The sequence below is a fragment of the Melospiza georgiana genome, chromosome Z (assembly GCF_028018845.1).
Source record: "Melospiza georgiana isolate bMelGeo1 chromosome Z, bMelGeo1.pri, whole genome shotgun sequence".
Taxonomy (NCBI): domain Eukaryota; kingdom Metazoa; phylum Chordata; class Aves; order Passeriformes; family Passerellidae; genus Melospiza; species Melospiza georgiana.
In genome coordinates, this window is record NC_080465.1 from 30,083,520 (window position 1) to 30,101,753 (window position 18,234).

An 18,234-nucleotide genomic window follows, 5' to 3' on the forward strand; every position below is an offset into this window, starting at 1 on the left:
CTGACATCTGTTTTTTGGTGTTTTTCCAGGTATGCACAAACAGTACTTTCTCCAAATTAACACAAGTTTAGTGTATGAACAGAGTACCTTTCTCTTTTAGGGGAAGTGATAACACTGCTTATGGTGGTATTGAAGGGTGGGTTTTGGACCATCTTGCTGACTGATGGTGAGATCCCCATTCTTCAACTAGTTCTACCTTACTTGGGTTTTACTATTATAGCAGAAATAAGGTGTTGTGTTTCTTTTTTAATTATTGTCCCTGCTGCTAATAACTTAATGAAAGGCTGTTTGTTTTTTGTTTAGGAAAAACAAAAAATGTCTGAGTAGATGCGTAATTTTTCTGTCTGGGCTCTTATTGTACTAATTGAAATGAACACTATATTTATTTATTTTTAATAGGACAGTGATGGGGACAAGAGTGACGATAACTTGGTTGTAGATGTATCCAATGAGGTAACTTTTTTCATTTTTGTAGTCTTGACGTTTGCCCAAAGGTGAAAGGAAAAGTACATTTAGTTGTTAGAAGAAAAATATTCCTCTGTGGATATGTTAAAATATTCACAACTTCTCCTTTTTATTAGTACTATGTCTTCCTCTGAGATTTATCTGGTTGCCTTCTCAGTTTTTTCTTCTGCTGCTTTGTCCAGGTCTTCTCTCTCCGCAGTTAACATTCTGACACTTCACAGCTGCCCTGTAGTGTAGAGGGTTGTGGTGAACTGCATGTGGAAGGCTGAGGTTTTCAAACTCCTGTCTTTGAATGAAAAAGGAAGGAAGACATTATCTAATGTTCTATTTCATAGTAGGGTTGTTATTTAAAAAAATACCTTAAAAATTGCTTGTATTTTAATCTCCTATGTTAAAGACATTTTCCATAAATGCTGTTTTTCTAGAATGAAGTTATTTTACAAGATTGTAGACACTTCTACAAGATTATAGACACTTTTTTTTTTCTCCAGGGCTGAGATTTGGTAATGGCATCAAGGTAAAGGGATGGGTGCCCCCTTTTCTTCATCTTTTATTTCCTATAGCACACAGATTTAGGAAGCCTGAATATGGTAGTGAGGTTCTTCAGGTCTGTGAAACGGAGAGAAGCTGGTAGGGAGAGAAGTGCCCTCAGCAGCCCAAGGTGCCCAAACAATGTCAGCCAAGTAGAAAAATGGGTGTCCAACTAGTGATTTTAGTAATCCTTTCAGAAGGTCGGCTTACAATGAAACTGCTTAATAATCAGTCAGTAGACTTATAGCCCTTTTGTGAGGTGTGATTTCTCCCTGGTGCTATTCTTATGAGCCAGAGGAGCGTGGAGAACCTGCAGAGCTCTGATAGCATTGTAACTCATGGGGCTGGCTATTTCAAGTTAGAGTAAATGCAGAGAGTGCCTCTGGAACAGAGAAAAAATAATCACCTGAGAGGTGATTTCAGTTTTTCTGTAGATGTAAGTGGCAAGGCAATTACAGATGGTGTTTAGCAAAAATGTGGCAGCTATTATGGCATATAAAGATCCCTGTATGAGCCATTCCACTTAAGAGCTGGACTCAATGATCCTTGTGGGTCTCTTCCAACTGAAAATACTCTGTGAAATCTGTGAAAGCATGAGTCTGCCTCTTCTTCTGAAGGTAGAGATAAGCAAGGTTTTTATCACCTGTAAGAGATTTTTGAAATGTTTATTGCAACTAGCAGAGCATGGAGAACATACATGATAAAAACTGTGTCAAGTTACTGCGGTTTCTGTTGGTCTTCCTTCTCTTACCACATTTGCTGCACTTTCTTTAGTTTGTACTTAGGTATGCTTTGCAAGCTCTGTGCTTGAAAACAATTTATGATTACATGTAGTGTACAATAAAAACAGATTCCTTATTATATGACTTCATGTACTTCTCTAGGTTGATGAAGGGATTTCAGGTTTTTTTCTACAAAGATAACAAAACATCTTGTCATTTGCACTTACTGTTTAAATTCTTCTAGTTTGGTGGGGTTTTTTTGTGTTTTTTTTTCTCCCATAGACTCCTTAGTGGTGTTTGTGTACCAGTTTATGACGCAGTTCTGTGCTGTTCTTCCCTTCCCATTGTTTCTAGGATCCTTCTTCCCCAAGGGCAAGTCCCACTCATTCACCCCGTGAAAACGGTATTGATAAAGCCCGCCTACTGAAGAAGGATGCCTCCAGCAGCCCAGCATCTACAGCTTCTTCAGGAAGTTCCACTTCCCTCAAATCCAAGGAAATGGGTCTGGTAGGTAGCAGTCAGTGGTCCAGCTAGTCTTCTTTCTTGTAAAATCCGACTCTCCACTTTTCTGCAACTACTTGTGGCACAAATTACCCCTCATTAAACATTTGAGGCTGCAATTGCCTACTGTTTTCCCAGATCTTTAAAGTATTATTGAGCTTTCTTCCTCAGCAGTATTTTCTGCATTGTTTTGATTTCTTCTATTTCCTACATTTCTGTCAAATGCATTGCAAATTTATTACAAGGAGCAAGAGTTGCTTAAGCATTGGCTTGGTGGTTTTTTTGGAAGCAATAACTTATGGTTTTACATGGCATGTAAAACCACCATGGCATGTAAAAATCACTAAGAAGTTCTTCAGACTTTTTTGTTAAACTCTTCTAAATAGGCTGTTATTCCTTGGAGACTTTTTCTTGTACTATCCCTAATAATTTGATCTGATTCTCTCTGTCATGTTTTTTTTATGCTCTCAACTATATTTTGGTGGTATTTTGGTTTTTGCAGTTGGATTTTTCTGTGTCAAATAATAATTGAGATATTAATGATTTCAAACTAAAGTGGTTTGGTAATGCATACTGTATTTTCCTGAAGAAAAAAATTAGCTCAGGCATTCCTTTTTATATGTCAGTAGAAGAGGGAAAATAACTTTCTACGTTTCTTATTTTAATTTTGGCAGCAATCAAAAAGGTCAACATTTCTCTCTCACGAGTTAATGTTGACAGCATTGTGTGGATTTATGAAAATTGGCTGAGGGACTAGGTAGTAGGTGCCCAGCATCCCAGCTGCTGTTGTGATAAATTGTATAATATGGCCTGGATTAAAAATAATACTCATTTAATTTGTTTAATGATACCAGCATGAAAAAGCCAGCACGCCTGTTCTGAAATCCAGCACACCAACTCCTCGAGGTGATGTGCCAACCCCAGGCACTAGTGCAACTCCAGGACTCCGTCCAGGCCTTGGCAAACCTCCAACAATGGACCCTCTGGTTAACCAAGCTGGTAAATGCATTACCTCATGGTTTTTTATGGTTCCAGAATTAATCTTTTTTTTACACATGTGACTGCTAACTAAATATATTGCTTTGTTCTTGATATCAAGAGAGGGCTTGATGAGAAGCAGATGTTTGGATTATCAGGAGTTTGAATATCTTTCTGTCTCTTAGTCTTCTTTGTTTACTTTTGTCTTTATCTTTTTTTGCAAATAATCCAGAGACTGAATGCAATATAAAAAGACTTCTCAGAAGTTTCTGGTACATACTCTGCATGCAATCTCTTCTACGGTCTTTGTCTGAATCTACTAATATTTGCTGCAGTGCACAGCTTGACAAATGCCGGGGAAAGTTTACTTTTGCTATTCAGGCTGGTACACACAGTTGCTTCAGACATGAGCTGTGTAAACCATGTCTGTCAGCTTTACTGCTTAATTTGGCAAAGAAGAGATTAATGTAAACAGGGGAATATTACAGAAATGGAAATAGGTAATGCTAGAAGAGATTGCTAGAAGTAATCAGCAAGTTCAGACTTCAGTAGATCTTATTTACACTGAAAAGAGCTGGTGGTACTGACAAATTATGGCAATGTTTCTTGACAGCATGTGAGGGGGGAAGGCGAGGTGTTTTAGGAGAGGAAAAAAAGGGGCTTCTTTCCTGTATGCAGGAATACATAAATAAACCCACTTAATTTCATGATTCTGTAGCTGCAGGTTTGCGGACCCCGTTGGCAGTACCAGGACCATACCCTGCTCCGTTTGGAATGGTACCTCACGCTGGCATGAATGGAGAGTTAACCAGTCCAGGGGCAGCCTATGCCAGTCTGCACAATATGTCACCCCAGATGAGTGCTGCTGCTGCTGCAGCTGCCGTGGTCGCCTATGGAAGATCTCCTATGGTAGGCCATACGTTGCATGCAATCTCAGCCCTGTGAGTTGCGGTTCACTGAGAAAAGCCGCATGCTTCATTTACCACTGCAGAATTCCCAACTCATAACAGTGCCAGAGGCTTGACAGCTTCACTGCGTGCTTCACTGCATGCTTCGCTTTGCTGTGTGGCTGAAGAAACAAATTTGCACCTTGAAAGCAAAGAATTTCAGTGTATTAGTGTATGTTTTCTTTGTCCTTCACCTTCATCAGGTTTTTAACTGATGAATAAAGACCAAAACATTATTTTGTGCTGCTGTAATTGAAAAAGTAGTTTTGGTACACACAAAGTATTTAATCTGCTTTTTGGTTGCTGAACCACATTTGTATTCCATATAGACATAACAAATTAATCTTGAAGCATGTAAAAGTTTTTTTTTTTTTTATCTGGGTCTCTGTACCTGTTTTTTTGGGTTTTTTTGTGGAAATCAACTTGAGAAATTGGTCAGTACCTATTTTGGAGCTCTGAGATCAGGTGTGTTAAGAATAGTTGCAGTTGTGGGTGTAGTAAGTAAATGGAACCTAGTAGTTATAGTGGCTGTCACACAGAATAACCTAGGGTCCTGACTCTCTAAACATGAGCTTTGTCTATGCAGAAAGCTGCCATAAACTTACCTACTTGTAAATTTGGGAAGTTGGATTTATGCTTGTCAACTTCTCATTACTGTTTCTACGACCACTTTTTTCAAACTGGTAAACAGGGCTTTTGTGTGAAAATGTTCAAATTTTAAATAGCTTACACCCTCCTTTTAAAGTAATAACAATGTTTATTTGAGTATAACGTTCAGAAGAAAAACTAAGACTTTTTGGTCAACTTTTTCTGCTTGGATTATTTGATAAACATACTCAAGATATAAAAATCCAGTGAAATTGCAGTATGTAAAGAGAATGTTGTTTTTTTTTAAGCTGTGGATGAGCTTGTTTGCACCCCACAATGTGTCTGAGAGATCTCTCAGCTGCTGTGCCCACACAGAATGCTGTGGAGGTATTGAGATCCTAGCTGGGGCCCAGAGCTGCTTTCCAGCACCTCACTGTGCCAGCCTGAGTACGTGCTAGCTCTCCCAGGAGTGAAAAGCGCTGGCATAGCTTGTTGCTGACATGGACTCTGATTCCAGGGCCAACACAGGACTCTCCCTGCTAACCCGGACTGCTGGGTAATGCTCAGTGTGTGAGTGCATGATAAATTATTTTCTGCTTTCGTATGAGTGCTTCTATCAAAAGAATGCTCAGGGAAAAGGTCTGGGTTTTGCCCCCCAGTGGAGGGGCAGTGGAGTTGTCTAATACTGTGGGTAAAAGCCACCTTTTGGTTAAATGCAGAGTATCTTGGGAGTGGAGAAAAGAGACTTGCTGAGAAATGGATGAGAAATTCCAAGTGTAAGATTACTTCACTTTTTGTTGTCAGGTTGGGTTTGATCCTCCTCCTCACATGAGAGTACCTGGAATCCCTCCAAATCTAGCAGGGATTCCTGGGGGAAAACCGTAAGTAACTTTTAACATTTTGGTAACTTCTGCAATATTTAGAGGGAATGAAGTTATATTTGTCAGTGAACAGGTATTCCGAAGCGGGGGGTGGTGTTTGGTTGTTTTTAGAGGGTGTTTTAGACTTCTCTAGGTAAAACCTGCAGCATAAAAGTTCTCAAATGGTAGTTGTAATATCCCAAAACAGGTATGTATTTCCTAACAACCTATTTCCAAGTCGTTGAAGGTAAATGTTAAGGCTTTTTTTATTTCATTCTTTCTGGGGAAAGTTAAGGGGATGACAAACTAAACAGTAAATAGTGATAAAACGTGTTAGATAAAAATATGTTGAAACTAAAATTTGCACTACATCAGGATAAATGTGTATTGCAAACTTGCAGACTCCTTGTCTGGCACTTGTTTTATCAGGCATGGGAGTCTGCAACTGATGACAGGACGTATCTGGAGCAGTTACTTTAGCAACAGATTACACACACTTTGCATAATGGAGCAAGCTATTTAGAACTTTTGTGTGAGTGCAGCTGGAGAGCAAAAGGATGATGAAGCAGTTGTGGAGCAGGTGGTGCATAGAAGAGGTTCCACAATAAGTATTTTTATTTAAAAGTTTTGGTTATTGGTGAAGCAGTTATTAAATAAAATGGTTCTGTGATGCTGCGACTTATTGGTGTCTCAATAAAATAAGTTCAGCAGCATACATGAAATGTTTCAGTAATTTGGCTTTGGTAGACCATTGACCCTGAACTTCACCAGTGCAGTAGACTCATGAGCACATATGACCTCTGAAAATACACAATTAATGTTTACGTATTTCTGGACGGGTAGTCTATGTGGGTACTAACAGAGCAAATTTAATTCAGCTGTTTTTTCTGGAGAGAATGAGGCAGAGAGCACTCCTAACAGTTTTTTCAACACTCTGTTAGAACCTGTTCTTTGTTCACACTTGACAGTCAGTCCTGACTTCTCATTCAACAGGAGCTTGCAATTAGAGTAGTTTTTCTCTAACTAGCTGCTTACATAATTTTGAAACTTATTTAACACATTGGACTTTCTGTGCAGGATGTTAATGTTTCATAATGCCTATTTACCAATCTATATTTAATTTTTCCTTTTGCAGTTTCAGGAAACATTTAGAAACTATTACTTTTAGGATGCCAAGTTGTCTGACAGGCTGTGGTGAAAACTATATACTCATGCATTTCTGTTTGCTTTGATTTTGGACTAGTGATACCTTCTAATGTCAGTCTTGCAAACATCCTTGAAAGAATACCAGATTACAGGCCAAAAAAAAGTATGTTTTCTTCTGATTTTTTCCTATAACAATAGGGAAGCAACAGACTTGGTTTGGAAAGCCATCCTGAATGTGTTTTTGTGGTTATCCACCATGCTTCTGGGAACAGGCTTAGCTATCTGTTGACAGTGTGAGAAACCTGTTAAATCTTGGTTGTACTTAGAGCTGGTGGTGTGTTGACAAGATTAGTGAAGTGAGGGCTCAGTGAGTTGGAGTTGTGTATCAAATGTGGTGTATTTAAATTTAGTGCAGTAAGGATCAGGCTTTGTACTCAAAACTCAGACATAGTCTTGCTGACTGTCATACAATTTGGCATACTTAAATTAAATGCTTTTGAAAATCATATAATTGAGTGGCTCTATGTTTTTACTTCTAAACAAGTGTGTTCATAAGCTTTCAGTAACATATTTCATTGCCTTGCAATATTTTATATTGTAATCTAGTGAAACCTATTTTTGTTCAGAAATTTTGTTCACAGAAGTTTTCTGTGGCTGAGTTCTAGTTGTTACACTGTTCAAGGACAGCATATGTATACTGGTCTACTTTGTATCCTGGTAATTTAGCTGAATTAATCAGGAGTGGGGGGAAACTGTGGGAGTTGCTTGGGTTTTTTAAATGTTTTTACCACTTCATTCACACTGCTTCATATGTTGCCTGCTTCGATACATATGCCCTAGTCACCACTTCATTTAATGTGTTCTGCAGTGTTTGGGGGTTTTTGTGGTCATGTTACTTGTACATTTCTTCTAAAATTACTTCTTTGCTTATCTTAGTGAAGCAAGTCTAAAATTTTTATAAACTTGTGGAACTGTCTTTCCATTGACAGCTATAAAACAATCTCATGTTCTAGTCTTGATTGGCTAGATGCTGTCTGCTACCTGCAGCATTTGCAAGTATCTCACCTACTTCAGGTTTTTCTCCTGTAGTTTCTGTAGAGAGCAGATATAATCATGCAAACTGGTGAAGTATGCTTTGTTTGTTTTCAAAGTCGGGCTTTTTCTTGATTGCCGATAGGCTGACGCATTGAATTTGTTTTATTAGATGTGAAGTTTTAGTGAGTCTTGTTGCAAGTGCTACAGAGAATTTTTGAATTGAACTATTGAATCCCCACTCATATGTGTATGCTTTAGGCTGCACATTTTTAATCAATGGTTATATTATACTGTTTTTTGACCCAAGAGAAAATTATGCTCCCTTCTTTCTAAAGAAAGACGCTTCTGATAGCACCCAGGTTTTTGTAAGCCTTGTATATTCTGAGGTCTGTTATTGATCTTCTTGTTAGAAAAATGTGTAGCCTGTTAAAAACCCACTTGGACACTAACATGTGGTGTCTGAGTCCTGAATGCTTTTGTTCTGATGCTTTTAAATATGCCCTGGACTGTAAGTTTTTGGTGTGTTGCTCTAATTTTTTTTTTCTTTGCATAGTCTTTCTAACAAGTACTTAGCTTTTAGTGTTCTATAGCTGCTGAAATAACATTCTTATGGATTTCTGTTTTATGTGAACCATGCCTTTTAATAGCTGGATTTTGGACTAAATACAGAGTTTCAAGATTAGTGGTAAGATTTATGTCCACAGTACTGCTTCCTTGGTGTATAAAATTCTGAATTAATGTTAGTATTGAGAACAAATGTATTTCTCAGCGTGTTTTCCTGGGCAGTGAAAGCAGCTGAAAATATATGTTTCTAATTCTAGTAGGAAAAGGAAAACTTTACGTGGTAAATGTTAAATCTTCCTGCTTCTACTTGTAAGTTGTCTTTTCACTGTGTTTGTGGAGAGGTACACTATACTCTTTTGGAATTGCTTGATTTCAGTTCTGTTCTGTTCTTCAGATCTTCATACTTTTACAGTGAATGTACAATGAGAGATATTGTAAAGGACAGCTAATTTTACTGTATTATAGGAGATTAAGGGCTGTGTGCATCCCTGCCATTTATCTCTAAATAGAATCATTTGGTGACATGTTTGAAGATGAAAATTAAGTCATTTCTGTACAAACATATCTATCATTGTTTCTTGGCATTTTGTTCTATATGATGAAACAACACACTCAGATATTAATGTTTTTTTGTGATAACTACAATTAAAAATGAGCTGGAGTGCAAAGAAAAGCTGAAAGCAAAATGCAGTTGTGAATGGAAGGAACTTTTTGCTTTCTTATTTTGCTGTGGGTGGTACTGTTCGGCTAGTTAAAGAAGTCTGCTTGAATTGAAGGGATGAAGTGGAAGTTTTTGAGGGATTTTTTTTTAAGACCTCACTTTAGTAGGCAGGAATTGTGTGCATTTGTACATCAATCTGAGTACTTAGAGTAGCTGGCAGGTAGTTTAGTTAATTTCCTATATTCTTGGGTAGTGAATTAATTATCCTGAACTCTCCTCAGCATGTCAGATGGTACTTACTTGCTGTATACTTACTTGGAAATTTGAGAAATAAGCTGAGAAACTGGTTTGTATTAGTATCACTTAACCATGTTGCTGGGCATAGGAATTCTGAGTACTGCTTTGACACACGTGAGAGAAGTCCCTGGATGCAGTAATTCAGAAGATTATTTCCATTATTCAGAAATAATATAAGTATACTTATATTATTCTGAGAATAAGTATAATTCTCAGAACTCTTCAAAGCAAAATGCACAGACATTTGTCTTATAATTGTTCTTGTCGTAATATTCTGTTAATATGTATTACTTGATATGTACTTACCTTATTTTTATATTGCATATTTTAATTGCATTTTTAGAAGATAATTTTCTTTGTTGTTAGCCCAACACAAGGAAGACTCTCCTTTGACCAAAGAGGGATAATCATGGAATCAATGATAGGATAGCCATCTTTCATACAGGCAGAATGTTCTGAGTGAGACAGAAAACTGTGCTAGTCTTGAGACTAAACAGCAGTTTCTGGCATACATGATCAGTTCTAAAAGAAGAATGGGTGGTCAAGTGGTGCCTGTTAAGTCCTGACCTTTAGGGAACTCAAGAATTTGCCAGATTTTGCTAGTTGTTGACTCCTATGAGGTTAGATAATGAAAATTCTTGCAATTTTTGAGAATTGAGGCCTGTGAATATGTCTAGCGCACTAAAAATTGAATCTTCTGTAGGTGTGGACCTGTAAGTACAGTCCTCCCCAGAAGTAGCAGGATCTCTTTCATGAGGAAGAGGAAGCCAAAGACTGCAGCGTTTGAGCTGCAAATAATCCTTTGCACTCCTGCTGTCTCCGGTCCTGTGTTCTTCTGGAGACAGACACTTTTCCTTGTCCAAGAGTGTCTGGAGTGTCAGTCTGGCAAGCCATGCAAGCCTTTTCAAGGTTAAAAGGTATCATGTAACAAAAGTTATGCCATAATACCTAGCAGAGACGAGTCACTAGACTACCATACCGTAAGTATGCTGGCAGTGGTGATGTCAGCATTACATGTGACATATCTCAAAGCAAACAGGAACATTTACTGTTTTGTGTGCTTGTCTTGGCAGAGGGATTTGGCAAAGTGTAGCCATTTCTTTCTACAGTGGATTGCAGATAAGTTGCACAGTAGAAAAAGCTGTCTTGGCTTGTAAGAAACTGGTCTGGTTGTTAGGCCATCAAACTAAACAAATGCTAAAAAAGAGGGACTGCTTCTATGATTAGTATAGCCCCTCTTTAAACGTAGACATAGTGGTAAAATTCTACATGATTTAAAAATACAGTAGGTAGGCCTCTGATGTTTCAAAGCATAAGAGTCACTACAGTTCTACAGTAAACAGGAAGTACTTGAAAAATGTTTCTATTGTCTTCCTCACACCCCATCTCAGCAAGAACTGAGGAGCTCTGTGTATGCACCTAAGCATTTCAAAACACGAATTATTTAGGTAGTTTGAATTGAACAGAACATTTAAGCTGTAACCTTCAAATTAAAACAAAAAAAATGGACAAGTAGGTTATTAATCTTGGACATGCTGGAAAAAATTGCCTAATACATGCTTAATTGTTTTGCTTCAGTCCATGATAAAAGCAAGGGTGGGCTGAAACTTCAAAGTTATGTGGTTCTGTGTACTCTTACTGCTAACAATTACTCTGCAACTGACTTTGATCTGGAGCCCAGGATGGGGCAAAGCTTTTCATTGTTTTAATGCTGTGACTCTTTTGTTGGATTCTGTAGATGAACCTGTGCAGTTCAGCCTCAAGCAGCCTTGTTGCCACTCCTGTTCTGCTTTCTCTCCTGCCCCGTGTCTGATCTGTTTAGTGAATACCTACTTTGGGATTCAAAGGCGGGATTTGTAGGACCTACAATCTTGTGTCTCTTCTTCTTCGCAGAAAGGAGTGGGTTTCTAGTTAAGCCTTTATCATTACTGTAATTCTTCAAAAAAAAGACAAAAAGGTTCCCACGGGACAAAATACATTTGATATACTGTGTGCTTTGTGTACATGTAAGGGAGTGAACACTGCACTTCCTTTCTTACCTTACATTTCCTATTCCTGTCATTTCTGTGCCAAAAAAGATGTCATCTTTTGCACTTGCTCGTTCTCTATTTCTGTGTACTCTCTGAGTAAGCTTTCTGCTTATACACCCAACCATGAAACATGAATGAGTACAGGAATTGCATGCATATGTACTATTCGTTTCTCCTCTTTTTAAGAGCAGTTACTGTTAACCATTTTTTGCCCTTCACTTAAGAAAAGACTTGGGATATTGCATAGATTGACTGTTTCCAGTCTTAGTTTCTGTATGGAAGAGCTATGGAGTTCTGTTCATCTCTCCTCATGGTTTTTCAAAGGAATATCTTATGCCCAGAAGCAGAGCAGATTCAGTTGCTTTGTGATGTCTGTTCCAGAACCAGGCCTCTTCCTTGTTCCTTCATTTCAAACTATGTGATACTTGGGAACATGTAAAAAAATGCCTTGAAAATACTAGCTTATTATTCAGGACTGAAGATTTAATAGAAATAGCTATTGTTGGGTTCTTGGAAGATGGATGGAGTACTAATAGTTGAACTACAGTGATTGAAGATTTCCGAGGAAGAAAGTAGATTTGGAAAATAAAAGGAAGTTCTGAACAGGAGAATATATTAGAAAAATAAATGTTTCAGTAGGGTGATGGCATCTTATTAGTGGAAAAACCAAAAAAAGAATACTTATCTCTCAGTGTTTTTTATCCACTTCAGTCTCTTGAAGGATGTTGTTGATGTAACAGCAGCATCAAAAGCATGATGGATGCACTTACAACAAAAGTAACAGAAAAGGAGCTCACTAGTATAGCAAAAGCCAGCATTTTACAGTAGCATTTTCATTAGTAGTTAAAATAAACAAACAAAGAACCTCCCCCCCCCCGCACCTGAAACCTTTATTAGTTGGGATTTGTGCCCTTGCCCTTGAGCAGAGCTGACTTACTTTTCAGTGACCATGAAAAAATAATTTTGTGTACTTTCCCTGAAGAGTGTTTTTATTCAGTGCTAGAACGTCACTTCCTCAACCTTCAGTTTCCACAAACTGGAAATCATGCAATGAATACAGATAAAAGGTATTTCTGAAGTGCCAAAAGTACCTGGAAAACTGAGCCTTTCAGGTTTTTCAATTTACGTATTCAAGAAAACATAATTTTGAGAAGATGATATCAGCTTTCTGATGAAATCTGTGTGCAGCCACTCTGTGTTTCTATTTTCTGTGTTTCTGTTTCCTAAAGCACTACTTACCAGCTGGAAAGAGGGGTATATGAGCACAGGCAGTGGTGATGTTACAAATGAGGTGCAGGAATCAAGCAAAACTTTGTTTTGTGGTGCCACAAGGCAACAGGTGCAAGCCTCATGGAAGGATGAGTAGTGCCTGGTGAGGCACTGCTGCTGTAGTATTTGTGTTGATGAGACTTGCAACTGCTAGCTGGAAACCGGGGGCTGAAAGGTCTTGCGATTATCCAAGTGGCTGAGGGATAGCAGCCATGACCTTGGTCTGTAGAGTTAAGAGTGGAATTTAACCTGCTTTCCCATGACACAAATATTTCAGCTGAGTCAAACTGAAAATTTCTATTGTGACTCTTTGTCTCCATATGAGGTTTCATCTGCCTGCATTACTTGGCACTGTAGCACTTTGCTACAGTAGATTTCTGCGAGATGATTGGCGAAGAACTAAAATTACAAATACTGTGTTTTTCTTGCATTGTGGTTCTGTAATGGCTGATTTTTTAAATTGTTTTGTCCTCTCTCTTTCCCTTCCCCAAAAGAGCCTACTCCTTTCACGTTACTGCGGATGGTCAGATGCAGCCAGTTCCTTTCCCTCCTGATGCCCTCATCGGTCCAGGAATCCCTCGCCACGCCCGTCAGATCAACACTCTGAACCACGGGGAAGTTGTGTGTGCAGTTACCATCAGCAACCCCACGAGACACGTGTACACGGGTGGGAAGGGATGTGTCAAGGTTTGGGACATCAGCCAGCCTGGCAACAAGAGCCCCGTCTCTCAGCTGGACTGCCTGGTAGGTGAACAGGAATTTATGCACAAGGGTAGCTTCTCCTCAGAGACTAAAAAAAAGTCCTTGTTTGGATTTTGTTCATATTAGAAGGAAATAGCAGATCTGTTTCCTGGTGTCCTTTTCAATACATAACAGTGTCATGGAGAACAGTGCTGGTTTGTTTAGTGATAATTATCACTAAGGGTCAAATAACAGATTAGCTCAGATTTCTGAATAGAATGTGTATGTCATGTTTTGAATAAAACACAGTATTTTTTCCCTTTCTAGTTATACTGATGATTTTTGTGCATGAGTTTAAAAGGAATATAGCTTGTCTTATGCAGGGCTGCAGAGAACCTTCCTAGGTCTTTCACACAAGGAGCAAAACACAAGGAGCAAAAACCTCATTTCTGTAAGATGATAGCAGCCACATACTGGAATAATGAGACACAGTACCAAAGGTCACTTAAAGTTTTGCTATGATTTTTGTTCACAATCCACTAGTTATACATATAGGCTGGTTATTTTCACATGTGCAGGGTACAAAAGGGACTGGATGCAATAGTATATAGGTAGCTGTAAAGTTAACTCAAAAAAAGTAATGGCTTAATAAGAGATGCTTCTCACTAGAGGCAGCGTAAAGGTCTGTGCAGTGTTAACTGAGAAGACAATGCTGTCAAGCACAGCAATATGTATTGTGAATGAAAATTCTAGCTTCAGTGTAGATCTAATTAAGTGTGGTGGGTTTTTTACCTTTTAGCCTTTCTTTACTGCTATCATTTTGTAATTGCTGAGTAGTAATAGTGAAATTGAATAGGTATTCTGTTCTGTGGCATGTATATCTGTCTGGATGAAGAGCCTTCATTTAAGTCGGGTAGCATTAATGACTGATTAAGTCAACATTTTCACTACCCTACTTCCTGCTCCTTTGCTGCAAATTACAAAAATATATCATAGTAGGAATACTGTTAACTAATTCTTGCAGTGGTTTTTTCTGTCTTAAGTTACAGATCTTTATCATCAATTTGTAAAAAAACTGTTGCCAGTCAAGCAAGGCTGTAATAAGGGAAGGTAGAAATGTCTTTGTCACTAACTCCCCCACACTACCTCTCAAATCAACAATAACATCATGAAGGAGAGATCAATATGTACAATAAGAATAATGTTGAACAACAAAGGACCAACATAAATACAGGACCAATACAGGAATCCTTAATCTTTCAACTTTAATATTGTGAATGAAAAATAGTATTTGAAAGAAAAATTCAAAAACCTGAAGCGCATGAGACTAGAACGACATTTTCATATAGGGCTGTTAAATGCCAAATGAAAGGTCATTTGCTTTAATATTTCTATTGTTGGTGACCTTCACTGATGGAGTACATTTGCAGAAAAGCAAGCTTACTTTGGCTCTATTTTTGTGTAATGAGATAAAAAACTTGCCATTTGTCACGTTTGAAACAGAGTAGACTGTGGCAACAGGAGTCTGCAGTTTTAATTTCTGCAGCTGCAGTTTCTAATTAGTGATGAGAAGTAGGTGTTTCCAACCTTTTAAGATCTGCTGGCTCCTCTTCAGTACTTTGGTAATGGAAAAAGTACCACACTGCTTGAAACTTTGATGCAGTCAGAATTATGTTAGTGGTCATTACTGGCAGGCACATAACTGAGGTGATTTGTGTTGTACAGAACAGAGATAACTACATCCGCTCCTGTAAATTGCTGCCCGATGGATGCACCCTCATCGTTGGCGGGGAAGCCAGCACATTATCCATATGGGACCTGGCAGCTCCAACTCCTCGCATCAAAGCAGAGCTGACATCCTCAGCACCTGCCTGCTATGCTCTGGCTATCAGCCCTGACTCCAAGGTGTGCTTTTCCTGCTGCAGTGATGGGAACATTGCAGTGTGGGATCTGCATAACCAGACATTGGTCAGGTGAGTCGTTGTTTACAGAAAATTTTAATAGAAGTTACTCTTTGGACAGCTACATAAATATTTTTCTCCCTGAATAGGGTTTATAACAGCAAAGTAAATAGTGTCTCTTATTCAGGGGAGTGGTTTACACCCAAGTCAGGCAGAAACTAGTTTTGGTAGTTTCGGCCTAGTCTTGGAAGATGTCTTTTAGGATTTGTCCATAACCTGATGTAGTCAATGTGAAAGCTCCTGCAGGTCTCTATTATTTGGGATTGGTCTGCAGGTTTCTACAAGCAGCGTTCTTGCTGGTTTGTTACTGGTATGGACTGAACATGCCTTCTAGGAAAGGTTTGAGATTTGCTCTTTTCCTTTGTCTTAGGCCTTGTTAAGTAGAATAAGACTATTTTCAATTCCTATTTAGCAAGGATAAGTAGTAAAATTAATCTTAAAATTAATCTTACTATTTTTCCTAAAGAACTGATCCTCTCAGTTCTTTAGGAAAGCAGAGGGGCTTACTATAAGATAAATTTAGTTTAGGCTTATCAAAGCAGTGATGGCTTACAATATTTTGAGAAGAGTTCTGAACACAAAAACTAAAGAATATGCTTAGTCCGCTGTGTTTCAGTTAAACTTCCTGTATATCCACAATTAGCTGAAAATTACATGCAGAGAGTCATGTTAATGTGCATGCAATTTTTTTCTTTCTGTTGAACTTTAGGTCAATAAATACAATTTTAGTTACATAAAGTTTTCACTTTATCATGTGCATGCTTAGCCCCTGTAAGGTTGCACTGTGCAACATCTATACACATCTGTGAATGTCTTGCCTTTTAAATGTTTGCTGTATGTGTTCCCACCACTTGCACGCTGATCTTGGTGGTTGATAGCACATGGAATTTTGAGACCAGAGCTACTAAACAAAACATGCCGTGTGACCTTTCTGTGGCAGCTCTTGGTGATTCATACCCTTCCTTCACAAGCTAGTTGTCTTTTCCCCACCCGCCCTCCGCCTTTCGCACTGAGGCACAGGACTTTGCTGAAGCTAATTGCTGATGAAAAATGCAGAAGCTCCAGAATGCTTTTGCCAAAGGATTAAGAAAAAGTTGAGATGACCTTCTGGTTGCTGAAAGCTGAGATTTGCTAATGAGAAGGTTATAAAACTGCTCCGTTTAGATTTTTCTAATCTCCTGCCACAGAGAATGCAACTTTGTGACTCAGCAATGCTTGTGTTTAACTATCTGGATCTCTATCTGGATCCCTTTCTATTAGTATATCTGCTTGTTATTTATTATTTGTTATTATTATGTTATTATTATGTTATTATTTGACCTGCAGCCAAAGAAAAATGCAGAAGCTGTTTTCTGAAATTGGAGGTTTTATTCTCTGACCGCTTCAATTTTATCTGAATTATCCTTAGTGGTTTTTAACTCTAGTTACTGGGCTTTAATATTCTCACAAGTGGGTATAGGCTTTTTGGGGGGGTTTGCTGTTTTGTTTTCTTTTTTCAAAACCTGATAGGAAATAGTTTACTTTATTCAGCTAGCCATGATGCAGATCATTTCTCTAGCACCTGGAAAATGTTTTTTTTTTTAATACTGGTATTTAATGCTCAGTGAGAGGCTGATTTTTGCTCATCGTCAGACACAGAACAGATGACACATGTTCAGAGTCCAAAACTAACACCACAAAGTGTTTACCTTGAGCTCTGGCAGGAAATCATTATTCAATCTGGTTTGTTTTATCAGGCAATTCCAGGGCCACACAGATGGAGCCAGCTGTATTGACATTTCTAATGATGGTACCAAGCTCTGGACAGGAGGTTTGGATAACACTGTCAGATCCTGGGACTTGAGAGAAGGGAGACAGCTACAACAGCATGACTTCACATCACAGGTAACTGGATTTTCCTACAGCTTGTGGCAATATGTGGGGTGGGAAGGAAACCCATAGGATCAAAGGTTAGATCCCTCGCTTCCTTTTGGCTGCTCTCAACACAATATTTTGAAGGTTATTTATGTGCTTAGATTACTGAAGAAAATGATAGCCTGACACTACTCTTTTTCTAAGTTAATGTGTAAAAACAGGGGTTATTTAGTTACTCAAATTTTGAACTGCAGTTTTGCTATTGAACTATGTAAATTTGCCCTTATCTCTCTCTCTCTCTCTCTCTCTCTCTCCCTCTCTCTCCCTCCTCCCCTCCCCCTTTCCCACATAATTTTAACTGCAGAAAAATTATCTATAGGAAAATAATTAAAAGGTATAAATATGATATAATTTTCAGATATTTTCCCTTGGGTATTGTCCTACTGGTGAATGGCTAGCTGTGGGAATGGAGAGCAGCAATGTCGAAGTGCTACATGTAAATAAACCAGACAAGTATCAACTGCACCTTCATGAGAGCTGTGTATTGTCACTCAAATTTGCTTACTGTGGTAAGTTGCCCTGAACATAGAACTGGAGGTCAGGGCTCTTAATTCATGTTTTGCTGATTATTTATTTCATAGTCATTAGTTATTACATCTCAGTTTCTCAAGTAATGCATAAATATCTCTGCTTTATGAATTCAAATGCACTTATCTACAAACAGCCATCTGTTTGTCTAGAGGCTGCTGTGAGGATTGATTCATGTGTAAAAAGCTATTTCTGTTTGAAGTTTAGGGATTTCCTAGTATGTAACACACTGCAGACGTGCTGAGCATCCACATTGATTGTAAGCAAAAGTACTGTGTTGATTTGTAGTAAGAGCTTTTATAAGGGCAATTAGTTAACAGATTTCATTGATGTGAATTGAAAACCCAAAATCTGTCACATGTCTCTTTCACGTTGCTGTAATCCTTCTGGTTTATATTCTAGGTAAATGGTTTGTGAGTACTGGGAAAGATAACCTTCTTAATGCATGGAGAACTCCATATGGAGCCAGTATCTTCCAGGTGAGGACAATGTTGCTTTTCATGAAGAAAAAAAAAAAAAAAAGCAGAGTTCCAGGAGTGGATTCAGATATTTTCAC

At 38.3% G+C, this 18,234-nt stretch overlaps 1 protein-coding gene across 3 annotated transcripts in view; it reads left to right on the top strand.

Moving 5' to 3' along the window:
• TLE1 (TLE family member 1, transcriptional corepressor) overlaps positions 1 to 18,234 on the top strand; it is a 77,161-nt gene that overhangs the window by 52,019 nt on the left and 6,908 nt on the right. For all 3 annotated transcript variants that reach the window (XM_058043272.1, XM_058043274.1, XM_058043275.1), the window contains 10 exons: positions 400 to 453; positions 2,073 to 2,225; positions 3,074 to 3,218; positions 3,916 to 4,106; positions 5,537 to 5,613; positions 13,089 to 13,338; positions 15,001 to 15,248; positions 16,973 to 17,120; positions 17,509 to 17,659; positions 18,081 to 18,157. In XM_058043272.1, the coding sequence (XP_057899255.1) occupies positions 400 to 453; positions 2,073 to 2,225; positions 3,074 to 3,218; positions 3,916 to 4,106; positions 5,537 to 5,613; positions 13,089 to 13,338; positions 15,001 to 15,248; positions 16,973 to 17,120; positions 17,509 to 17,659; positions 18,081 to 18,157 (1,494 nt within the window). The remainder of the gene's footprint in view (positions 1 to 399; positions 454 to 2,072; positions 2,226 to 3,073; positions 3,219 to 3,915; positions 4,107 to 5,536; positions 5,614 to 13,088; positions 13,339 to 15,000; positions 15,249 to 16,972; positions 17,121 to 17,508; positions 17,660 to 18,080; positions 18,158 to 18,234) is intronic.